This window comes from Talpa occidentalis, unplaced genomic scaffold (genome assembly GCF_014898055.3).
Source record: "Talpa occidentalis isolate TD23 unplaced genomic scaffold, MPIMG_talOcc4v2.1 talOcc4.16, whole genome shotgun sequence".
Classification (NCBI taxonomy): domain Eukaryota; kingdom Metazoa; phylum Chordata; class Mammalia; order Eulipotyphla; family Talpidae; genus Talpa; species Talpa occidentalis.
Window position 1 is genome coordinate 8512846 of NW_023601653.1, and position 25835 is coordinate 8538680.

General features: G+C 48.5%; 1 protein-coding gene across 2 annotated transcripts in view; it reads left to right on the top strand.

Moving 5' to 3' along the window:
* The window catches only part of LARGE1 (LARGE xylosyl- and glucuronyltransferase 1), a 436269-nt gene that overhangs the window by 318143 nt on the left and 92291 nt on the right, over positions 1–25835 (top strand). For both annotated transcript variants that reach the window (XM_054696078.1, XM_037513671.2), the window contains exon 7: positions 17046–17150. In XM_054696078.1, coding sequence (XP_054552053.1) covers positions 17046–17150 — 105 coding nt within the window. The remainder of the gene's footprint in view (positions 1–17045; positions 17151–25835) is intronic.

Genomic DNA, 25835 nt, shown 5'->3' on the forward strand with positions numbered 1-25835 from the left:
CATTGCACCAATTTACATTCCCACCAACAGAGCCTGAGGGTTCCTTGTACAAGAAATGAGCATTTTGTAAGCTACAGTATAAACTGATTGAAATGGCAATCATTTGGACCAAGAAAAGAAATGAGAAAGCTGCAGCCATTTGCAAGGGAGTTGCACTTAAACCTCTACACCTGTCGACTGAGGAAGTGCTTGTTTCACGTCCTTCTCTACCCAAGATGAACCTTCCTGCCACCTTCCATGGCTCCGAACAGTTATTCCCACACAGCCAGCAGGCAGCTGGGTGTTTCCCTGACCTGTTCACAGTCAGTGGCCTTGAGCCCTAAGTAAGGAACAAATGTCATCCCAGGCCAGCTTTCCCCGCCACTCAGAGGGTGACCTTTTCTGGGCCAAGTCTGTGGAAACAGCTTTTTTTATGCAGCCAGCTTACCTGCCACTCTGCCTATCTTGCCTGACATTCCTCTGAGCAAGAGCAAATCTCCTTTCTCCTCATGTCCCCTCAGATCTGCTTCCCTGATCCCCATTTTCACTTGCAGCTAGTGTCCTACTGTTGTCTCTCCCTCCCTCTGCTGTACTTCTCCTGGCATCGCTTAGCCCCACTTGGTGTTTGTCAGATATTTCCTTGTGATCTGGTTTCCCAACAGGAATGCACTGAGCCTCCCGTGGGTACGGTGTAATAACTTGCATTTGTAGAGCTGTGAACCTACATCCCTAAAACATAGAGTGTTATAAATTAATGTCACTATCAATAAAAATTTAAAAATTAAATTAATATATATATGTTCAGCAAAAGCAAAGAGATTTGACCTTTTAGTTTATGTAATATTTTCACATACATTTCAATAAAATGTTATGAAATGTTAAAAAAAAAAAAACAAATCCCAACACAACTGGGACTTCTGGGTTTCTTTAAAACTTTGTTATTGTCGTTGATGTCACAAAGCACAAAACAGTGCCTGGCATATAATCGGCCCTCCATCATAACTGTCGGTGTATGAATGAGTGGATGAATAAACAGATGCATCAGTGAATGAATGAATGAATGAGTGAGTGAATTTAGATTAGCGTGCAGTTTCCAGATCCCTGTCACAATTCTTTGCTTGGGGGTACACTCCACTGCCCAGCTATCTCTGTGACTTTGCCAGACAAAATTAATGCCTCCCATGAACTTGGAAGTCTCCATTTACTCTCCATCAGAAATGATATCAGCAGTATTAAAAGTCAAGGTCTTGTGTGTTGTTTTTGTTGGTGATTTACTATCATGCCAGAGGAGACCCTTCGCTGAGACTGCTGCAGGTGCATTGTCCTTGGCTTGCCAGGAGAGGACTCTTCAAGGAGGACAGAGGTGAGCAGGTGCACAGAAGGTTTGCCAGCAGAACCCCAGTGGCTTATGTGGGAGAACCCCAGTGGCTTATGTGGTGTGCTTGCTGTTTGGGGGTGCTGAATGAGAGAACTCTAGTGTCAGGTCCTGCAGGAAGCTTGGGTCCACTCGCTTCCCCCATTCTCAATATTAATTTCAGCTGTCTTCATTTCCAAGTTGGTGCGAGTGGCTGAGAGGCAGTTTGAGAAGAAGCCAGGCTTCTCGCCTCTTCTCAGCAGCTGGGTGATCTTGAGAACAGCGTACCCCGTGCTGTACCTCAGTCTCAACAGTAACGTGAACAGGTTGGGCTGGATGATTCCTGAGGTTGCTTCCAGGTGGGATATTTTTAACTCTATCAAGACCGTCTGTTTGCATGATGGTCTCGCATCCTTTTCGGCGCCTGCGCCTGGGGAGCATGCCTCCGCCGCTACGCAGATGTCAACTACCTCCTTGGCCACGTGCTTTGTGTCCTTGATGGAGCTTCAGGCTATGGAATCAGGATGGCTTGATTGCAAATTTTAAAATAGAGAAAGATCTAATAGCTGACAGTCTAGAACCCTGTTTTTAGGTCACCCCCTTTTTTTAAATATCTCATGATAGCCTCTCCTTGAGGTGCCCTCGTATTCTCAAACACCACTCACGTTCCAGCCATACCCAGCTCTGCAGCTCAGGTTTCCAGTTAACTCAGGGAAAACAAAACTCTTGATTCCACCCAAAGACGGTATATCCATACTTTGGAATATCACTTGGCAATTAAAAGGGATGCTGTATTAATTCAGTGGGAGCTTGGGTGAATTTCACAACATGATGCTACGTACAGAAGTCAAATGTGAAAAACTACACGCCACATGATTGTGATTGCTTTTGTGAACAGCTCTAGAAAAGTCTAAACACAGTGACAGAAAGACAGTGGGTGTCTGAAGACAGGTTGTGGGGAAGTAGGTTGACCCCAAAGAGACCCCAGGAAAACTTTAGGGTGTCAGTAGAGTTCTACATCCTGATGGTGGTGATGCTTACATGAATATACACAGTGACCAAAATTTGTCAAAGGACACTTGAAATGTGTTAGTTTTTTGAGTTGTATTGTCCTTGAATATACCTGCATCATGGGGAGAGGGAATAACTCCATTCGGATCTAAGCAACTGAAAGATGGAGAGAACTCCTCTGTGCAGACATGGGCGACCTCGGTGGAAGAGCATGTGTGGAGACCAAGCAAGAATTCCATTTAGGACATGTTAAGTCTGAGATATCCAAAGTGGAGGTGCCAGGTGGGTGATTGAATTTAATGATTCTGGAACTCAGTGTAGAATTGACACCAGAGGTTCAATGTGAGGGTCCCCTATGGGTGAAGCGTGGTCTGGGGGAGATCACCAAGGACATAGTAGGGGATGGAGGACAGGACAACTCTGGGGATGGGTCCTGGACACTCTGGTATTTATGATGTAGGATAAGTGGCATAAACTACATCAAAGCACTATTGGCATGTACCCAGCTATGTCCATGCTATCTCTCTGTGCACCAGTTCTTACTGAAGCAAAATTCACATGATTTCATGCAATTAACCATTTTAAAATGTGAAATTCAGTGATGCTCAGTATAGTTCTGTTACACCACCATCTCTCTCTAGTTTCAAGACTTTTTCACCAACCCAGAAGAACACCCCTTTCTCATCAAATAAGCACTGCATATCCCTACTAACCATTAATCTGCTTTCTGTCTTTATGGATTTGCCTGTTCTGGAATAGCCCGTAAGGAATCGTACATGTGGCCTTTATGTCTGGCTTCTTTTATTGGGTGTAATGTGTCTGAAGTTCATCCAAGTTGCAGCAGGTGTCAATACCTCAATCCTTTTTGTGAATACATCATCATCACCATCGTCACGCATGCATTTCCCCACCTGGACCCCAGAGCATGCCTCGGAGTTCTTACCTGAGAACTTCTCTCCTTTTGCCCTCTCCACCCGGCCTTTCCTCCGCTTCCCTGTGCTGATTTAAGTTGCTGCTGCCTTTTGCTTCAGGGTTCCAGTCCCACCCACTATGCAGAGACCTACCCCACACCCCAGGAGCACTGCTTCTGCCTCCCCAGATCACACAGAGCAGTAATTTCCTAAAACTGCCTTTCCTGGAGCCAGACGGACTCCCAGCTCAGGCTAAATTATCGCTGCTGCCGCAGTACCCCTCAGCAAGCTCAGATGCTCTCCACTCCCTGCTGAACTGCCCTGGGAGACCCAAGTCACAAAAGCTCAGTCTCCACCCGTTGCCTGCAGCCCTTCTCCTTATTAGTGTGCATGGGAGCTGAGCACACCGGCTCCTGCCCTCAGCCCCAGCACATAAATCCCTCACACCATTTGACCATGATGTGTGACCCTGGCTCTTGCCTCCCTTCCTCTCCTGGCTTGCGTATCTCCAAGGTACTATTTTGAGAAGAAAGAAAAACAAAATCCTTGATTTCTAACCCCTCAAATCATCCTCAGCTCCATTCTCAACATGGCAGCAAGAATGTTCTCTGCAGACCAGGACCCTGGGCACCTTGGTCTTGATATTGCACAACTCCAGGGGGTGCTTTCTCGTTGTCTTCTTTACCTGTGGCGCCCGGGGTGATGAGCCAAGGTGGTCCTGCCTGACACCCACCCATGCCCCAATTCTCTGAGGACAGCAGCTGGTGTTCTGCAGTTAAATTCTGCCATTACTCCCTACAGGGAGAATCGGCCCCTCCAGTCTAAGGGCTTGTGTCACTAAGACTTCAGAGACACTCTCAAGTGTCAGGTCCCCTGTGACTCACACTTCTGTTCAACTTAGCTACAAAGTTAGGGGGTTCCCAACCCACCTCCAGAGGTAGATTGGCTAATTTGCTAGCACCATGCAGAGAACTCAGGAAAATGCTTTAGTTAGTCCTGTTACTGGTTCGTTATAAAGGAGACCACTTGAGAACAGCCACGTAGACAAGAAATAAGGATTCTGGTCTCTGCAGAACAAGGGCCAAGCCCCCTGCAGACCCTCACTCACCCAGCAACTCCATGTGCTCATTAACGTGGAAGCTTTCTGAACCCCATCTTTTAGGTGGTAGGACAGGCGTGATTACATCATAGATTGACCATTTGTGATGGGCTCAGTGTCCAGCTCCCTCTCTTCTGCCTGGAAGCCAGAGAGTGGACTCAAAGACCCAAGCTTCTAATCAGGGCTTTGTCTTTCTGGCAACCAGCCCCGCTGAAGCTATCTCAGGACCCACCAAGAATCAGCTCAATAGAACCAAAGATATTTCTGTCCCACTGTTATCACTCAGTGAGTGCCAAGGGTTTTAGAAGCTCTGTGCCAGGAATGAGGGACAAAGACCAAATGTCTTTCAGTGACACCACATTCCTCACCATTGTCAGGCTTTCCACTGCAAAGGCTTAGCACATTCTGTTCCCTGCTGCCCTGATGCTCTTCCCATCTTCCTTCAGACCTCAGCTTAGCCCCGCTTTCCTCAGAGTCTCCTTGACTTACTTCCCCTCTTAGCACCTGAATGCTGGCCTCTCCCTCCCAGCCTGTCTAAGTCATGCATCCACCTTCATGGGTGTGATTGCTTAGTGACCTTGCCTCTATGTTATGGGCTGAATTATGCCCCCTAAAGTCACAGATGGAAGTCCTAACCCCCAAATTCATCAATATGAGGCTACATGGACGACAGGGACTCGAGAGGTCATTAAGGTGAAACGAGGCCACTCGGATGGGCCCTGACCTGAGATGACCAGTGTCTCGCAGAAGAGATCAGGACAGAGACAGTCTCAGAAGGGCCAGTACGGGAAATCCGGGCAGGGGAGAGTGCCTGCAAACCGAGAAGAGCGACGAGCGACCGCAGGAGAATTCCCCCACCCCCACCCCAGCTCCTCTGCCTTTGGTCTCTGGCCTCCACAATCCATTTTATTTATTTATTTTTTTAAGATTGATTTATTTATGCATACAAGAGCTGTGGTTTAGGCCAGAGGTGTGGGGGGTGAGAGGATTCACCAGAGACAGAGTGGGGAGCAGAACAGGCAGATTGACTGAAATACACTGCTGAGGGGAGCAGTGGGCAAGTCAGGAAAGGTCTGCTGCGCCATGTGGGCAACTGCTACCTGGCCGATCGGGGATCGAACTCATGTTGGAGAGGCTGCAGACAGCTTCACAGGTTGCGTCTTAACCCCTTGCGCTACCAGAGAGGCCCCACAATCCATTTCCAAGAGTAGAAACTAAAGCTCAAAACTCAAGTCATCGTGACGGAGGTACAGTTAATAACGAGAAGCTGCAATTTAAGCGTTGCCCTTGCAGTCCAGCAAACAAGTGTTTTCTCTGCAACCCTGGAGGGAAAGTTAGACCTTCACTCCTCAACACCCTTGTTAGTGATTCAAAGGAGTATCTGTGGGCAAAGCAGCTGAAAGATGCCAGCAAATTGTGGTTTGAAAAAGAGACAGATCCCACAAGTCCGTGGTGGAGTTGTGGCTGGACGCGCGCCAGCCCTGTTCCCCTGGCGGCCCGTCTGAGAGGTGACGGCCGCCGGCGTCCTGGGAGTCAGAGTGATAAAAGCAGCCCTGGCAGCGGGCCCAGCGGCTGGCTCCGCGTTCCTTTTTAGTTTTTCCCCAGTTTCCAGAGTCCAAAGATCACAGAAGGATGGAGGGAGAAATCATTATTTGAGATGGAGCAAGAGTTTTTAAGCTATAAATGAAGTTAATGTGGGCCCACTCGGGACCGACTCTGGGGAGGTGGGACCTTGTTCCTGCCTCTTGGCAGAGGGAACCATTAACTTGACCTTTAATGGCCCACAGACTATTTTCCGTGGCTCAGGCCTGCCTTCCCTGCTCTCACGAGATGCCTTGGCCATATCGCATCCTGGCTCAGTGCCCTGGGATAAATGCAGAAGTAAAGTAAATTCAGAGGGTTCTGTTGCACCCCAGAGGACTCTGCGGTGTCTTGGACCCCTGTCTGCAGCCCCAGGGGGCAGTGCGGGCAGGAACAGGTGGGCTGGTCAAGTACATCTTTCCTCCTGTTCTCTGTGTCTTTGGAGCCCTGTGCACAGAGGTGTCAGCAGCAGCCTTCCCCTGGGGAGAGAACTGTTTGCAGGTCATTCCTGTGAGTACAGTGTAAGGACCTGGGCCCATGCAATAGAGAGACCTGAACACAAGCCCCCATGGTGTGGTTTCTAGCCCAGTTTCCCTTCCGAGAGGCAGAAAAGCCCAGTACATTATGGGGTCACCTGAGACAGTGCAGGGAGAGCACCTCCCCAGAGCCCGGCTAAATGCCTGCAAAGAGCAGCTGCCCTACTATTAAAGGCTTTTCTATTTTAAAAAAGCTTATTAGAATAAATGTAGGATTAGGGCGGCACTGCTGCTGTCTCTGCAGACCCTCCTGTCATGGGCAGGTAAATTCATGCAGGTGAGCTCGTGCAAGGAGAACAGGTAGGGATGGTCCCACATGGGGAGGCTGTTGGGAACCCGATTGTTGGCTTAGAATAGAGAGTTTCCACTACCTGGCTGGAAACGAGCTGAGAGGTCATCAAATCTAGGCTGTCCAGTGCAGAACCCCCTTCCCAGCTTGCCTCCTGCTTGCAAAGGTCCCCACCCCTGCTGTGCATCAGAAACAGTGGGCCTGTTATTTAAACAGAAACCTCATCCAGGGGGAGAATTTGCTTCGGTGGTGAAGTTTGGGGGGCGGGGTGGGAAAGAGACTGGCAAACAGTAGCCAAATGATCAGAGAAGCTCTTTGTAGCAATCAGAAGGCAGGGGCTGAGGCTCTTTTCTTCAAGGCTGTGTCTCTAGCAGTTGGCACAGAGCCTGGTTCACAGTAGGGGTGCTGGGGTACCTGCTGGAGGAGGCTGAGTCATGCAGCATCTTTCAGCACCATCCCAGTGCTCAGAGGCCTCTCCCCAGGATGCCAGCTCCCTCCCATGGGTGAGCCCTGATGGTTTCTTACAGCCTTTCTTATAACAAGCAGAATCCATCTTCCTTTAATCTCCATTCAGCTTGATGCTACCTTCTAGAATTGGGTGGATTCTAGTTCTTCTTAGAAGGGAACATTTCTCATCTGGAGAGGTGCGGGAGAGCATAGTATTTGGGGATTGTTTTCTCCAAGTGAAATCAGGGCCGGCTGGAAAGTGAGTTTATAAACAAGGATGGAAAGTCAGTTTATTCATCAGATGCCCCTGAGGAAACAAAATAATTGCTAAAAGGACCTTTTGAAAGTCCAAGTGTTAGTGGGCAGAGTGAGGGTCACCGGAACCACCCCCCCGCAACCTGCCTGCTCTAAATGGGTTCTGTCAAGGACATGCAAATAGAAACTTGTGTGGCATAAACCTGGTTAGGATTCCCAGTGATGTCCTATGCAATAATAATAATAATATTATTAAAAATAATGTAAAAATAATAATAAAGGGGACTGCCTTTACTGGTTTACAGAGCAGGAATTGAGGAGGTGTGTTTACTCAAGATCACTGTTCAAGTGTACAAGGGAGGCCAAGCTGGAAAAAGCCTTGCCCAGAAGGAACACTGAGCATGGAGTCAGAGGGGGACCCTAGGCTCTGGCACTGACTGTTGCTGAATACCTCCCACCTGTCTCCGGGCTGCCTCTGTCAAAGCTGGCAGTTTCCAGATCACAGAGCTCCTGTGATCCCAGGATGCATTTAGCTGGAGTGGAACGGAAGAAGCTGTAGGAGCTGTGCAACATGCGAGTTCAGAGACCCTCCTCCCGCATTCAGGGTTGTTTAAATACCTTTTGTGTTGTGTCTTCTGGGGAGCTGCTTTATTATTCCACACCTGCTAGCCGGGGGGCACCGGGGGCAGGGAGCACTTCTTACAGGATGTTAGTAACCAGTAATGTAATACTGTATGTCTCCCTTATTATAGCCCTCCTGCTCTCGGGCTTGCATTGAATGGTGCTATTAAAGGCTTTTCTATTTTGAAATAGTTTATTAGAATAAATATGGGGTTAGGAGGGCACTGCTTCTTTCTCTGCAGAGCTCCAGGACAGCCCCTGGTTATCACATTTGCAGATTCACTTGCCGGTGGAAGCTTGGCTGGTTGGAGGTGCAGCAGTGACTGGCAGGTTCCCTCTGTGCCCCCAGGAACTTTCCTGTGACTGGGAAAGAGGAGACTGCTCTGGAAGCATCTGTGATCAGAACTTGCGCGATGCTCCCGGGGGTCACCTGAGGAGTGTGCATCCATTTCCAACCTGCTTAGATGGAGCGCGCCAATTCTAGTTGCACTGTGATGGTAGGTGGGAGGCAGTAATTATTTTTCATTCATTCATCCATTAATTCTTCCAGCCAGTCAGCCAGCCAGCCAGCCACACACTCCTGGGCCCCAAAAGCATTGAGCTTTTCAAGCAATGAAAAATCATCAGATTGGCATCTTCAAAGATTTCTACAGCTGGGTCAGCACAGTGCCATGGCAGGAGGCCCCCCCGAGGGGCAGGTGTCAAGTAGGGCATGAAGGGTCATCTAGGAGAGAGTGATGGTGAGATTGTGGTGGAGCAAGGGTTGGGGATGAATTTGTGAAGTTGTAGGTAATGTCTGCAGGGCTTGGTCAGGGCGAGGACATGAGGAATGAGGAGAGGGAGGGAAGGTTTTGGCTTTGGTGACAAGTTAGAGTCGATGCTGCCAGCTCACAGAATAGGCAGGGGTAGAGGATGGAGGGTTTGGTTTGGGTTGGCTTGAGTTGAAGTTCACGGTGAAATGGTCCATGAGCTGAAAGTTGAATTTTACAGTGGGAGCTGCAGAAGGTCATCTCCACCACGATGGAGAAGAGTGATCATCTTCATCTCGGTGTTGGGAGCCACTGGAGTAGATCCTGTCACCCAAGAATAAATCATAGAGCGAGATGACTAGCAGGTCAATGATGGAGTTGGGGAGCCCTATCATTGAAGGGGCAGAGAGAGGCACACCAAGACAGGGCAGGGAAAGAACATTTAGAGGGAGGAAACCAGTCAAGAGGCTGGTGGCAGGGAAACTGAAGGCTTCAACAAGGTCTGGTGGGGGGAGGGGTCAGGGGCAGTGGAGCCAAATTTCGTTGCAGAGTCCAATCTACAGCTAGTGCAGCGCTTGACTGGGGAAGAACAGAGTGGGGATAGTGGGCATCCCGAAAGGAAGGAAGAGAAACCCCTCAGGTTCAGCATTGACTGCAGCTGGGCGTGCACCTGTGTTGCCTTATGTGAGCGACACCTCTATTCTTGGTTGGGGGGATGCTGTTCTTGCTCTTTTACCGTGAGGAAATGGGCACTCAGAGAAGTTGTGCCTTGGAAACGCCACCCCTGCCCAGCAGGGCTAGAGTCCTAGTTTGGAAAGTCATTTTCTTTCCGACTTACCAGCTGCTGCCCTTGAGCCGGGCGGTCCAGGCTGCGGCTCCTGCCCCATGTCCCGTGTGGAAGGTCACCTTCCCAGCCCTGGACCCTGGCCTCCTGAGCGCCAGGAGCCCTGCCTCAAGCCAAGCACTGCAGGGGCGGGAGCGAGGGGAGTTCCCAGCCCGGAGCCATCCGTCTGCTTGCTGGCGACACGACACCGGGGCCCCAGCAGAAAAGCAAGCTTGTTCGCTCTTGTCTGGCTGTTAGTGGTGATGTATGAATAAGCAAAGAAGACAGCTTCATTTTCATAACTTAACTCGTGCCTGGAGTAAGGAAGACGGGGAACAGCGCACTTAATCATAACCACAGGCCAGCACGGAAAACAATGACAAAGCCTTTTCTGTTAGTCACGGTGTTTTATTATAATAACTCCTAAGGAGACGAGACAGACGCGGCAGAATGCCTCAGGAGGCAGCACAACGGCCACCGTGTCACCCCCACCCCCCAAGAGAAACAACCCCTGGGATTGACCTCCCGGGACAGCCTGCCCAGGGTGTGTCTGCATCATGGAGGCCAAGGCTGGAGGTTTTGAGAGACATAGAGGCCTGGATGTAGCACCCACCTGGCTGGGGTGGGTGAGCTGGGGCTGTTCTAAGAGGACCCGGAGGCTGTGACCAGGAACCAGAGGGTGTGACGGGACAGCGCCATGGAAAAGCTTTGGGGAGAATGTGCGAGTGTGGAGATTTGTGTGGAAGCAGCAAGGGTGCTGCAGTGCAGGAGGGAGGAGGTGCATGACTCTGGGGAGACAGCCAGTGGGTTCACCCACCTGCCCCCCAGGATCCATGAGCCCTACTTTCCACCCCTCTTATTAGCTCCGGTACTCTAAGCACCCTGCTACTTCACGATGGTCTCTCTGCTTCCTCTCCTCGCTGCCTCTTGGTAATGGCTATGTCTTTTCTTTGATGCCTTAGTATTTTGTTTGGTGTCTGACACAAGCCAACTCCATCAATATCAAACTGAACCAAAGTCGAGGCAAAATATGAGGGTGTGAGCTGAGGACGGGAGGAGAGGGTTGAGACTGCAGATGCCTGGATCCGGGCAGGCGGGGCAGCAAAGAGGACCAGAGAAACCTGGGGGTAGTGGGCAGTGCGAATACTTACTGTCCACTGCACTGTTTCCTAGACACTGGCAGTGGTAATGTTTGAATAAGCAAAATACAGCTTTGTTTTCACAAATTAACTTGTGCCTAGGGAAAAAAGATTTTAATTCTGTGGTATGTCCTGTTTATTAACTCTATTTTATAAAGGAAGAAAGAATTCAGCACAGAGAGGTTAAGTTACTTGTCCAAAGCCACACAGCTCGTAAGTGGAGGAGGCAGGATTTGAACCTGGGCTGTCTGGCCTGGCTTTCATTTTCTTCCCCATCTTCCAGTGATCAAGAAGTGTTGTCAGCCCCCACTGAACTCTGCTGTTTGTGAGCAGTTGGAGATGCCCTCAGAGTATGCTGTGTGATACTGACCCACTGTGTGGGAACCTCATCCCCGACTGAACAGGGACAGAGCTCCCAGGCCCTAATCAGTAATCCTCAAATTGGAGTGTGCGTCCAAATTACCTGGTTTTGTTTTGTTTTGTTTTCCAGTGCAAAGCTGTAGATCCAGAAACCAACACTTCTTACTTGCAAGTATCGGACTGTGAGGGAATTAATTAATATATATTCTAACCTCACATCCCCAGCTACTGAACCATTGAAGTGGTAAAGGAATAAAGGAATGGGAACAGAATGTCTCACTGATAAGAGCTCACTAGGAGGACTTATTTAGATGTGCATCTGCAGTGGGTATTCTTCATTCTAGAACCCCGATTTGAAATTGCCCCACCTGCTTCATGGGCTGTGGTGCAGGATTACAGGTTTTTGGGGGTGGGGGTGTTGCTATAACATATCGTGGAAGAGGTTCGAGCCTGTACTGCCAAATTGCAGTGTTGCAAACCATTGTTACCTCAATCAAAATAATACAATTTTTAAAAAGGGGGGAAGAAATTGCCTACCCTTGTTCTAGAAGTGGAGGGTCCTGCTCTCTAGACTCGGCTGAGAAGGAGGGATTCCTGTGAGCTCTCTGCTGGTAGGCTGGCGGGAGAGAGGGGGTGGAGGAGAGGCTAACTTGTCAGTCAGACAACTCCTTCCATGCCCTTGGAGGAGAGAAAGGGGCAAGAAGACAGGAAATTCCTCCTTCCAGAAGCCAGAGGTAGGTGTTTTATCAAATTCAGGATCTTTAAAGTGCCAGCTTCCGAGAAGCCATAAGGTTTCACTCCTAAGACTTAAGCCAAATGCATCAAACCACAGTATGAATTTTGGGGAATGAATCTGCACTATAGCAACATAAGCATGCAATTAAATTGGCAGCAAAAAGCAGGAAGGTAACAGATCTCTTGGCAAAGATCAGGAGACTGGGTATGCAGAGAGGGCGGGACTCTGTCCAGAGAATTCCTGGAATCCTATCTGCAAGGAGGAGGGGAGCCCCTTCTCAGGACTCCCCTGGGGAAGGTGTCAGGACCAGGGCATGGAGTCCAGAGCACCTCCATTGCCTCTGCTTCCTTGCCCTTGACTGTGCCACTTCACTGAGCTATCTTATCACGGTCATCTCAATTTTGATTTGGAAAAGGCGTCTCAGCATCTCAGCACAGCCAGGTATTTCTCTGTCCCTGCCTCTCTTTGTATTGATAACTCAAGTGCCTCTATTGCCACTGCCCCCACCTTTCCATCAGTCAGCACAGTGTCAACACATACAGCACATTTTGATCAGTCAGGATCATTCTAGTATCAATACAGATGACAGTAGGGGAGAGGGAAAGAAATGCAGTCTCCCAGTCAAAGGTAACTTCTAGGTTGAGGCCAAGACTTAGGGAGGGTTTAAAAAGAAGCCTGGGTGTTTCTGAAACAGACAGCCCTCATTTAGAGAACCAAAGTTCTAGAAAGACCTGGCCATCGTGCTGGAAAACCACCAAGGAGAACTGCATGGGGGGCTCACTCGCTTTCAGCAGCTGGCAGGTGAGTTGGGACAGTGATGTTTTCAAACAGCAACAAAGTGCTTACTAAGCGCCAGCCCCTATTCTAAGCACTTGGCACATATGAGATCATTTAAACACGTGGAGTCACAAGAGCCAAAGGAGTTAGGCAGAGAGAGATGAAGCGATTTTCTCAAGGCTACCCAGATAGAAAATTGCAGGGCAAGAATTGGAACCAGGTCATCTTACTCCAGTCTGCACTCTTCCCTTCTGGCTACAGGGTTACACAGAGTTCCTCCCAGCGGGTTGAGGGGGGATTGGGGATGATGAGGTGGGGGACACACACCCCAAGTATTTGCTCAGGATTTTACCAGCCCACTTGCAAAACCTATTATTTTAACCACTCAGAGAACAGCTAATGAAGCCATCTAAAAAAGCAAAATGAAATCTTAGCAGCTGTTTATCATTTTGCTTTTTCTCAGCCAATGAATATTAAAATTGCGGCTCTCTTGGTGCTGATCGAGGATCATTTTTTTGTAACCTTAAAAAGGACTCGCGTATGTCAAAAGGCCTTGTGCCACCAGCCTAACAAACAAAAAAGCCAGATGCCACTGAGAGAAAGGGCATTGGGATATTCTTAGGGACAGCTTGACTTGAAGTTAGCCATGAATGGGTAACTTTTCTGGGGGAGGAAGACCTTGGCGAGCCTGCAGGAGAGCAACTGATGTAAAAGACACTTTCAGGTCTTTTCACCATCTTTGCGGCTTTCCATGCAGGAGAGAAAGATGCCAGAGCTCCGAGTGCTGAGTGGGAGAATGTGTTCATAATGAAAAATGGGGACAGGGTGAAATGCTTTCGGCTTCCAAGATGTGAAGACCCTAATACACTAATATGATGGTGTCCCTGTCGGGAGTGATGGACCCACCACATGTCATCTGTTTAGCAGACACGCGCTAGCACCGACTGTGTGTTAGATATAAGCCATCCTCACCCTTGGACTCCTGTGGGAGACGGGTATTTCCAAGTGATGGGTGCCTGAATATCACCCACTGCGTACTTACCAGGTGTGCATCAACTGATGGCAAAGTGACCAGAAGCCTTTAATACAGGTGTCTCCCACCAAGTGCAGGTGCGAAGGTTAAATGATCCTCTGACTTGGACATATTCATAGGCGGCTTCCTGCTGGAGATGGTCCTGGAGGATTATGAGAAGGGTTCCAGGGGGCAAGGTTAAGCCCCACCAAGCCAGAGCTGCACGAGCAAACCACAGCAGTAAGAACACAAGCAGCAAAGCCATACATTTACATTTAGCACAAAGTCTGGCTAGTAGAGAATTCATCTGAAGAAGTAGATGGCAGCAGAATATAATTGCACAGAATGGCAGAATACAGGATTTGGACTTTCAGAAAGATGAAAAAATGCCTTACCTGAAATTCAGATGACCCCCTACATGCAAGGAAAGATCCTTCAGAACTGATCCATGAAGCCCTGCATCATACAAAAAAAAAAAATTGTGGCTCCAACCTGGGGTCAATAGTATAATAAACCAGCACCCCACTTCCTCTTTGCAAGCTGGGTGTGAGGTTCCTGAAGTCACTGCTCCCGGGCTCGGCACAGCCTTCTCACCTAAGGGCGCTGTACCTTTCAGGTAGAATCGCTTTGCAGGAAGTCCCAAGCTTGTTGCATGTGGAACTGATTGGCTCTGGTGCTTCCTGAACTGGTGATCTCTTCTGAGAAATTCTACAAGTTTTTTGGGTGTGATCATATACAATGACAAAGTGGGCAGTAGTATTTTTCCCAGGCCTCTAATTTATGTATTTGTGCTGGGCTGATGATTTAGATAGGAGCGCGATAAATTGATCAAATAAATTACACCAAACCCACACACCATCATTTCAGGGAACTGTCATTGCACCAAGCAGGTTCTATATCACCCAGTGTGGTGTCCAGGGAACTGCTGTGTTTCCGGAACGTTCTGCTGAGCTTTCGTTTGGACAGAAAGGTCTTTATTTCTCAGATTGGCCAGCAGTGTTAGGGCTCTGGAAGACATCAGGTAGCTGTGGAAGACAGTGATTATTACTCATGTGACCTTCACTAGTTATTGAAACTTTCTAATCCTCAGTTTCTCTTTCTGTAAAATGGGGATTTATAATTCCTACCTCAAGTGTGTGTTATGAAAGTAATTGATATTGGGGCCTCCCTGGTGGCGCAGGCGGTTGAGCATAGCTCTGTGAAGCTGTCCACAGCCTCTGCAGTGCTGGTTCGATCCCCGCCAGTGGTGGAGCAACCCACATGGCACGGCAGACCTCACCTGTCTCACCCACTGCTCCCCTCAGCAGTGTATTTCGTCAGTCTGCCTGTTCTGCTCCCCACTCTGTCTCTGGTGAATCATCTCACCCTCCCGCACCTGTGGCCTGTACCTCAATTCTTGTATAAATAAATAAATCTTAAAAAAAAAGAAAAGAAAGTAATTGATACTGGATTGAGACAGAGGAAGGAACCTGGTGTCAGACAAATACAGAATGCTAAGCTGACTTCATCCCTGGTTGGCCAGTCATAATACTATATGAACCTCAGTGTCCTGGTCTATAAAGTGGGTTTGGTAGTGATTCCAAGAGAAAATCTTCTGCGTGTGCCATGACAACGTTGTCTCGTGGAAGGCAGCTGGAGCTGGTGCCCACTTGCTTGTGCCCGAGACCCAGTGCCAGGAGAGATGGACTTCTCACCTGCTGTGCTAAGGAAGCCCAGGGACTGGGGCCAACATCAACATGGATCTTTGGGAATAGGAGAAGCAGGTGCTGCTCCACATAGCACCCCATTTTGATATGATGCTGGCATGTTGCACGGTAACCCGAGAGATTGCATCTGAGAGAGAGAGCGCCGTGAGAGTGGGTTCCTCTGTGCAGGCTCCCATTTCACTAAGCAGCTGTTTCTTCCTCTCTGGTGTGAGAGGACTCTCATGTCCAGAGAGCTAGTGAAGTACTACATGGGGAGAAATGGTAGAACAGGAACACTTGAAAATAGGACAAGGAACATTTGGAAAGGGGTACGCCCATTAATCAATTTGTGTTGGGAAAGCTAAGAAATAAAGAAGGGGAGAGGAGACAAGGTGGGGGAGAGGTGAGAGGAGAGAGGGACATAGGAATGGAGGGAGGGAGCAAGAGCTTGGGATTCCAACTTTATCACAGACTAACTGGGTGACCTTGGACAAGTTAATTAGCTACTCCCTACAGCCTTCATTTTTTTTTTGTTATAAAATGAGAACAATAAAAATTCCCACACAGCTTCTCATGGGGGATTGTAATTTGGTGCATCCTCTATGGAAAACGATAGGAAGATAGTGTAAAAAATAAAAAAGGAAAAAAGAAAAATACCGGCTGGTCTCACTCACAGCAGGAATTTAGAAAACCTAAAAAAGGGACCAGGAAAAAGACTAATTATAATAAAGTAAAAATCAAAATCAACAAGCAACTATAAACCAGAGACACACTACAGGATGGTGGGGGGAGAAGGGAATAGGATTAAAACAAGGGGGGGTGGGAATTATACGGGGACTATAACCAAGACGAAAATGCATACATTGTGCAAAAATGAAATATGATGTAAAAAATATATAAAATAAAATAAAAATAAATTTATACTTAAATTTTAAAAAAATAAAATAAAAATGGAATTACCATATGATCCAGAAATTCCACTGCTGTGTATTCACCCCGAGAATATCAGGTCACTAATACACAGAGACTTAGGTACTCCGTGTTCCTAGCGGCGCTATTTGCAATCCCTGAGTCACGGAGGCATCCTAAATGCCCAACGACAGCCGCTGGGTAAAGGGATTGTGGACTGTGTAGTCAACTGGAATTTAAAAGTTTGAAATAGGGCCTTTGGGGCACAGCGGGTGGATCTGGAAGGGATGGTGCTCGGTGAAGTAAGTCAGAAAGTGAAAGACCCATATCGGGCGGCTTCACTTATTTGTGGAATAGAAATTACCAAAGAAGACAAACTGGCAAAATACAAGAAAAAGAAGTTTTGGAGGTTACCAGAGGGAGTGGGGAGCGGGGCAGGAAAGAGGGGATGGGAGTCAGCGACTCGGGGGCTTGGTGGAGGTGAGGGAAGCATGTGCACGGATGTAGGTGTCAACATGCCCTCCCCAAAGTTGCGTAGATGCGTGAGCAGCTGACACAACAGTGTGAAAAAGTGGCTGCCTGAGCGAGAGCTCTGGGAAGTTAACACGAATTCAGCATTTAGATCCGGGCCCAGCACTTGCTGAAAACTCCCGGGAATGAAAGCTGCCGTGAGGGTGATTGGCTGCTCCCCTGTCACCCTGTCTGCTGCGCAGGGCTCTCTGGTCCACGTGGCTCAAATCTCTTAAGAACTTTGCATTTTCTGTCTTTCCAGGTCAGCAGGTCCTGGGCCTGGTGGAGAACCAGAGTGACTGGTACCTTGGAAATCTGTGGAAAAATCACCGCCCTTGGCCGGCCCTCGGAAGAGGTTACAACACAGGTAAGCCCCGAGGTGGTGGGCAGAGGGTCCAGAGGGGCCGTGTAGGACTGGAGGCCCCTTCCTGTGTGACGGGGTCAGCTGAGGCTCGGGCAGGGCTGCCTGGCTGCCCAAATCCAGTGGACAGTCATTCAGAGCACATTCCAGGTCCTTCCTGGTGCCACGGCTGCAGCACAGGTGGCTGTCGGGCTGTAGCAGTGGAGGTCTGTAGCAGTGTCCTGACTGCCCGTCCTGCATCTGCTGGTCGTCGCTGCCTGGTAGACCTCTGGCTCTATTCTCGTGGACTGGAGATGGTTCTGCAGTGACAGAGCATCCCAACACTTCAGTTTCTTAACATGACAGAAATTGATCTTCCTGGCTCCATGCCCGTTTTCATCTCTGGGGATCCATGCTGTGGCCGGCACTTAGGACTGATCTGGACACAGCCGCCTCCCACCACCCCCGCCCCCGCTGGTGGAAATAGCCATAGTAGAGACTGACCCTGAAAGTTTCTGACCGGAAATGACATCTCTGCTAATATTTCATTGGCTAAAGCACGTCATGTGACCGCGCCTACCTTTGAGGGGTGGGGAGAGGCAGCCGAGCGAGTGCCCATGAGAACACAGAATTATTTGGTAATTTACACTCAGGAGCACCACAGCCCTTAAACACCGTGTGCTTAAAATCAAGTCTGTTCTACCTGTAGCTAATCCAGCTTTTCTGTCTCTGTGAACAGTATCATTCAGTTATTCATTCATTCCTTATCCATCTGCTGTCCCTTGAGTGCTTACTATACACCAGGCCCTGCACTTGGTGGGCCAGACACAGCCCCCCACCTCACGGAGCATGTAAACTGGAACCAGAGAGGCTGCCCTCTTCCCCGGGGCTCAGTCCTTCCAGGGTCTATCTTTGAAACTCCTCTGGACCCTTCTGCCTCTTCATCCTCTCTGCTTCTCAGAGGATGCAGACCTGTGCCCTCTGTCAAGGCTAGAAGGGGGAGCTCAGGACACAGGGGGGTAGGTCCAGCCCAGAAGGACTGGACCTGGCATCTGAGACCAGCTGGGTTGGGATGGGGCAGGCGTCTGGGGGTGGCGCCGCCCGAGGGTGAGAAGTAAAGGCTGGCCCAGAGGCTCAGGCCAGTCTGTATTAGGAAAGAGCCAGAATGTCAGCTCTGAAAGTTGGGGATGAGGCTCTGGAGCCATCAGATGCAAAAAGGATAAAGGATGAGGATCAAGCCTGTGGGGTGCAGTTCAGAGATGGGGTCGGGTGGAGTCAGAACTGGAAGAGGACAAGGAAAGGAAAGTCAGTCGAGAGTCACTGCCGGAGCAGCCAGCAGTAGCAGCCAGCGGTAGCAGCCAGGCACCCTGAGTGGAAGACCAGCCTTTGACATTTGCCACAGTATCCAGGTCGCCTCACTCTATGGGATGCTCTCCTGTTACACCTGTCAGGCCTCACAGCCTGCAGAGGTTGCCATGGAAGAATTCAGCCCCTCCCAGACCCTGAGCTGAATCTAAAAGGGTCTCCTGCGGTGCTGGGCGTTAACCCTGGAGTTGCTGGATGGTGGGAGGGCTAAGGAGTCCTGGACAGGGGCTGAAGCAACTCAGCAAGGTTCCTTTATAGGTGGCTGGGAAGTGTTTAATGAGGAAGGCAGTGTCTCTGGGGCAGCTCAGCACCGGCCAGGCACTGTGCCAGGTGATTTGTGGGTGTTCATCTCATTATATCCTGATGCTAACCCTGGGAGGCAGGTCTATTCTTATCTCTGTTTCATGCACACGAATACTACAGCTCTGAGGGTTTATGGCTGCAGTCTGCTAAGTCAGGTGCCTGCGATGTTGACTACTAACCTTCTAGGTGGACTTTAATGGCTCTGGGTTCAACAATACTTTTGAAAAATGTAGAATCCCTCCTTCTGCCCTCAAAAGGCCCAGGATCTGACCTTTAAAAAGCCTCCAGGATGTTTCTGGAACAGAAGGTCCAAGGTCTGCTCTGATAAAAGAGACCACTCCTTCGCCTCCCAGCAAACTTTGCCAGGAGCAGTTTTCTCGATGTATTTGAGGCTGGGCCCTCTGAGAACTCTGGTGGATCCAGAGAGGCCCTGTTTTCCTTTGAGAGCCAGGGATCACCCCGTGTTGGTCTTTTGTGCCTGGGCCCAGATCCGTTCACCCCAGATTTTCATAAAGCTGTAGACACCCCTGCTTGTCGGGTAGGAGAGAAAAAGTCTCAGGTAGCACCTTCTGTCTATTTACCTCTGTCTTCCACAACATATAATCCTAGGAAATGTCACCCAGAGATAAACAGCAGGGCCTCGAGGACACGACACCAGGGTCACAGTTATCTGCGTAAAACAAAAACCACGGGTCATCAATTCACTTTGCAGGCAGAAGAAAAATGTAGCATGCTGGGGAATTTATTATGACAAAAATGACATGTCCCCTCTCGCCCCCCCCTCCCCCCAGTTTGCCTCAGAATATGAGGTCAGGACACAGACAAGTAGCTCAGCCACCTCCAGCTCCTACTTGATATGCTGAGGCCGTGAGTTACTTCCCTTCTTGCTGCCACTAAAAGGGCAGAGCAGATGGAAAGAGCCTTGTTAGAAGTGATGTGTCCATTTAAATAAGCCAGTGATACCAAGTGATCATTATAAAAGGATTTATGCGGCATAGTGATGCTTTGGCTTCCATCAAGGGGATTTGTTATTTTAAGACCAGGAATGGTGCCACACATCAGCGGGTGAGTCATCCAGACATTTAGATTCTCATGGAAATCAAGGCAGGGACATCAATCATCAATCCCAGCACATCTTAAACCTCCACAAAAGGGTGTCTCCAGCAGAGCCCTGTGGCAAAGCCTCAGCTTAGTGGGGGAAACTTAGTGGGCGTCACAGTTCAGTCTCTGTGGGAGCTTGGCCAAGTTGCTTCACCTCCTTGAACCCTCAGTCTGTTCCTCGTATGGTAGCATCACAGCATTCCATGTGCAAGGATTCATAGCTTAACATGTCATGAGCCTCGTCTGGGGCTTGCATAAAACAAGCATTCAGTGAATCTTAGTCTGTGCCCTCTTGCATTTTTCTGCCACGTATGTTATGGGGAATTAAACCCATCTGCTTTAAAAATGGTGATGATATGCTTGGCTAGGGATTGCTAAGGCCTCAAAGCCCTCTGGTCAGAAAGAACCAGTGCATGTCTCCTCTTGTCTCCAGCTATAATCAGCCCCTAGCAATTTTTTCTCCTCTCTCTCCACTGTCTGGAAAAGATTGGCTTGTTGTGTTATTATAGGGAAAAAATAATGATTTTAGTTTCGTTTTTCTATCAGCTTCTTAATTGTGGTTTACTTTGAAATTCCCTGGAAAAAGCCTGAGATGTTTGAGTCGGGAGATCTGTCTTCAGACTTGACCCTGTGACATTTCAACCTGTGCCTTTGGAAAAGCTACTTGGGTTCTCTGAGTGTTGGGTTCCCCTCTGTATGCTGAGAGTGATAACCCCACTCCTGAGCCTTCCTTGAGGCTCCTTTATTGGGGGGCCAGCTCCACAGGACGGCCTGGCAACGCTTTTGGAAACCGATTATATAGTTCTCATTGCTGCTCCTGACCACCGTCTAACTGAGTCAGCGTCTCCAAGGAATTTAGATTGAACTCAGATTCAGCCACGTTCACCAGGCAAGATATACCTTAGAAGGTAGACCTTCCCCTTCCAAGAGCCGGTCAGCTTGCCCCTTCCTCTCTGTATTCTTCTTCCCCTGTCTGCTGGCACAAGGCCCACTGTAAGATTAGGAAAGAGCTGCCAGTCATCTTCCATCCCACCCCCTCCCTTCTTATGGGAGCAGTTTACAACTTAATTCCATCTTCGCGGAGCCGCTGAGCCACAGAGGCTGTGGATGACCAAGCAGATCGAAGTGTGGGGCCCTTTGCCCAGAACTGTTCGGGTGGAATTAAGGGCCGTACCCCGCTCCTTACACAGAGATGGGTTTGTCCCCGACCATTCTGTCCATTCATCACCTGCTAGGTGCAAAAAGCTGTCATTCACCCAGCATTCAGCTGTCAGCAGGACTTTTTTTTTTTTTTTAACGGAAGTGTGACAGGCTCATTAAGATTCAGCCCATCTCGGTTCCTGTGCTGATGGGTGACTGTCTTAAAAACAAACAGCAGCCCAAAAAAAGAAAGTAACTAAAAGTAGCAGGTGTCTGGGGAAAGAGGTAGGCAGGCCAGGGAACAGAAGGGCACAAGTTTACAGAGGTCTTCTGCATGGTCCCAAAAGTTACCCAAAGGGAAAGTGTGTCCTCCCTGAGATAAAGGACATAATATTAGCCAGACAAGGTGCTTTAGGAAGCAATTTATAAATCAAAGGTATCTTGTTCTTTCAATCTCCGAATTAGACGAGAGACAGGCAGATGGAGACCTGGCTGTCTGGGAGGGGAAGCATTTTGCTAGTGTCCTTACCGCCCATCCACAAAATCAGGATGTTCAAGGACTGACTCACCTCTGAGCCTGTGTTGGCCCATGAAGAAGTAGAAGGTAAAGCTGGTTTACAGGTCAGCACCGCAGCAGGGATTCAAAAGGAGAAAACATTTGAGCAATTGCCAAAGAACTATTAAAGACTGTACTAGGAAAACTGGACCCTGGGTCTGTAGGCTGACCCTTTGCTCTGCCTCTGACTTTGATGTCCTGAGACCCTAGACTTGTCCCTCCACTTATCTGAGCTCCTCGTCCTGTCTGCCAACAGCCGCATCTCTTTCGGTGCTGGAGGAACACGGTGCTTGAGGGATTTCTGTCTGTGATCATTGCATCCGGAGAAACTAGGCTTGAATCGATTTCATTCAGCACCTGCGACTGAATTATTACTGGTAGAAAATGAATTTTAAAACACGAGTGACAGCAAGAATCTTCCTTCAAGACGATTTTGGTCTATTGATAACCGAACTGTGGTTTTGAGGTGAAGAAACAGAGTGTGAGAGAAAGTCAAGGAGCCAAGGGGGAGTGGTGGGTTTAAAAAGAAAATGTCCTTTTTGGTACCTGAGTTGACCAGATTCACAGTCTTAATAAAAAACAGCATTAATGGAAATGAAAAGCCAAAAGATTTCAGTCCACTAGGTTTGTATATCTACAAATAAGAGTATATGGCCCCTGGCATGATGGACACCCAGGGTAGAATATGAGCCCCGCCCTAAGCCCAGACCAGCCTTTTCTAGACAAATTCCCTAAGACATGGCAGGAGACGTTTATGTGTTTAGAAACTGGACAGATAAGGCTGAGAAATCTGCATACTGGATCCCTGCCTTGGAGATTCAAATTGCATGTAGGTGTGGGTGGCCCAGACATAAAGAAAGCCGTTAAACTCGGGTATGCCCCATCATACTGGGACCCAAGCCATGGAAGCAAATGTGAACAAAACTGCCTTGCATTGCTGGTGGGAGTGAATCTCCAACCACTATGGAGAGCTGTGTGGAGATTCCTCAACCTACTAAAGATAGAGCTTCCATATGATCCAGCAATTCCACTCCTAGGTATTTACCCAAAGGACACAGAAACATCAATTCCAAAGAGCACCTGCACCCCTATGTTTATAGCAGCACTGTTTACAATAGCTAAGCTTTGGGAGCAACCCAAATGCCCAAAAACAGATGACTGGATCAAGAAGATGTGGTACATATACACCATGGAATATTACTCAGCATTCAAAAAAGATAAACACATGCAGCTTGCAGCAACATGGATGGCGCTGGAAGGGATCATGCTCAGCGAAATAAGCCAGAAAGAAAAGGAAAAATACCGGATGGTCTCACTCTTAGCAGAAATCTAGAAAACCTAAATAAGGGACCAGGAAAAAGAATAGCTATAAGAAAGTAAAAATCAAAATCAACAAACAACTATGTACCAGAGATACCCTATGGGGGGGGCGGGAAGGAGAGGGATTGGGGTCAAAATAAGGGAGTTGCAATTATATGGGGAATATAAAAATAAAATTTTTTTGAAAATTAAAAAAAAAGAAAAAGAAAACTGCCTTGCCCCAGCATCAACTCCAGAGATGGGGAGTAGGTCTTTCTCAGCTCTGTATCCCAAGCTGTTGGAACAGGCGCATTTAGATGGAGTTTGTAGAACAATCCTACTGAAAGATGCTTGCCATTCAAGGGGTGGTCCAGGGGTCACCAGGTTGAACAGAGATGAAATGTCTGCCCTACGTGTGCTCTCGTGTCTCTTCCTACTGTCGGGACATTGTGCCACTGTGCCTCGGAGTCAACATCCTGGGTCTCCTCGCGTATCCATAGCCAGCACAAGCCAGCAGCCCTGCACACCCTTCTTGCCACAGGAAAAAGGTTGGTGAGAGCCGCCCAGACCCTCTGCCGTCTCATTGTTGACCTCCTCTGAGGAGCATCCGTTTCTCCTTCAGGGTGACACTCTGACCTCAGTGATGCTCCCTGGATGTGATCAAACTCTCAGGGGTTCACACCTTCCAGGACTTTTCAGCTTGTTTTTGGATTCACCTGTTTAAAATGTCAGCTTTCAGCCTCCACCCCAAGGAGTGAATCTGAATCTCTGGAGAGGAGACCAGATGCCTGGTGTTTTAAACATGCTCTCCCCAGGATTCTGGGGTCTACTGAAGTTTGAGGACCAGTTTCCTGTCCCGGACGTTCTTTGCCCTTTGCACATGAAGCTCAAATTGAACTTGAGTTCATCTGAAAAGCTCCATGAATGACTGTCCAGAGCCATTCTGTCCTTCTGTAGCAGATTGGAACCAAGAGCAGAGACTTTTATTTATCTCTGGTGAGTTCTATCTGCTGTGGGCCAATCTTGGCATGATTTTGTTTGATGCCACTTTAGTTCTCAACTTAGGAAACGCCACAAAAATAATGAAAATTCCTTCTATCCATTCAGCCAGTGGCCTCGCCCCGTTTCCATCACACATATTTTGAGCCCCTCTTTGACAACCCTGGAGTAAAATTCAAAGAACACCTAGATGACACTGTCTACAAATATGACTTCCAAAAATTAATATAGTTTTGTGGCTAAAATATAAAGAAATAAATGGGAATTAATTTGCCATAAAATACTGTTGACTGCAATGTGTAATTGGGCTACAGTAGAAGCAGTCAGGTGCTTCAATGCTCGTGTATTCAGGATGCAACTAACTGCTTTCGGTGTGATGGTAACAAACGCAGGAGACAGTGAGGGTGACACCAGTTCCCCGAGGGATGCCTGCCACCTGTCGTTTCTCCAAAGTTGTGAACCACTTTTGGTAAAATATCAGACCAAAAGCACCGTCTTCCCCTGATTTAATACTTCAACTTCTGACCCCTCTTTCATCACCTCCCCGCCCCCCAAACAGTTCCTGGTGCTGATAGTTACGACATTGATCTTGATAAACGCTGGTGTTCATGGGAACCATGTGGAATGCAGGGACATTGTCGTTGTGCTAGGCTGTTTGAGGAAAGTGCTCTGCCCCCTTGGCGAGTTGGAGACTAAGGCATTCTGGATATTCAACAGGCTGACTCAAGCATCAAGTGCTTGCCTGGACCCCTTGTATTATACCCCTTGCTCCTGGTGCTGCCATTTTATTTTTCTATTTTAAAAAAAAAGTTCTGCTTATATTCTGGACATAGACAGTCCTGGATTCAAGTCCCGCCCCATCTGCTACTAGCTCCATGATGCAACAATCTTTTTTTTTTATTTATCAGGACAGGAAGCTAGAGCTCCCACCTTGCAGGTTGCTTTCAGGAGAAAAGGGAGATGATGTTTGTCAAGTGCTTGGGATGATGCCTGGATCACTAGCTGTACACCTCATTGCTCTCCCTTTCCTTGTATGCTTGAGCTGCACATGTGCAGAAGACACTGGGGGCTCCTCAGTGTCTTCTGAAGGTTGCTCCACCTTCTGTCTGCCGCAGGTATCTGGGGCTGAGCACTCCCTCCCCAGCCTGACCATGCATCTGCTCATTCATGTATTCAGCATAAAGGCATCGTGCATCTACCATGCGTGACTTGCCAGGCCTAGATGTCGCGGAGCAGGACAAACAGCCCTTTGCACGGTTGCCCCCTTGTTCTGGAGGGGGAGAAGCCACCCCTGCTTGCAGTCTTTGCCTCCAGTCTTCCTGGGCCTCCTGCACTCTCTCGGCTCATCTAGTCTCGCTTCCCTGCTGCTGCTGTTGTGACCCGTGGGTCCACCCATCTCCAATCCACAGCCATCCTCTGTCCTCTACCCTTGCTCTTCTCCATGGCGTTCAGTGCCATCTGACCTGCAATAATTTTGCTCATTTTCTTTGTAATTTTCTGCCTCTTTCCATGAGGACAGAAGTTCCTCCAGGGTTACCATTTCGATTATTCCCCTGCTTTATCTCCTGGAATCATGCTTGGCATTTATTAGGCCCTAGGTATTTGTTGTTGAATAAAATAATTTTGGTAAGTGTTTGGAAGACACTAACAGAACAGCACTTGTCAGTGGGAGTTGTTGGGAAAGTTGGCACCCTGAGGGGCCCTGGCAATGTCCAGAGATAATTTTGGTTGTCACAAGTAGCGGTTGCTCCTGAGGGTAAGTGGAGGCCAGGGATGCTGCTAAACATCCTGCCATGCATAGGAGAGTCCCCTGCAACATAGAATTATCCAATCCAATGAGCGTAGAGGATGTGAGAAGCCTGACAATAGGATGTGCCGGCGAGCATGGGAGGAAATTGGATTCCTCTAGAAAGAGCCTTTTTTTAAAAAAAGAAAGGTTTTCATTGGAG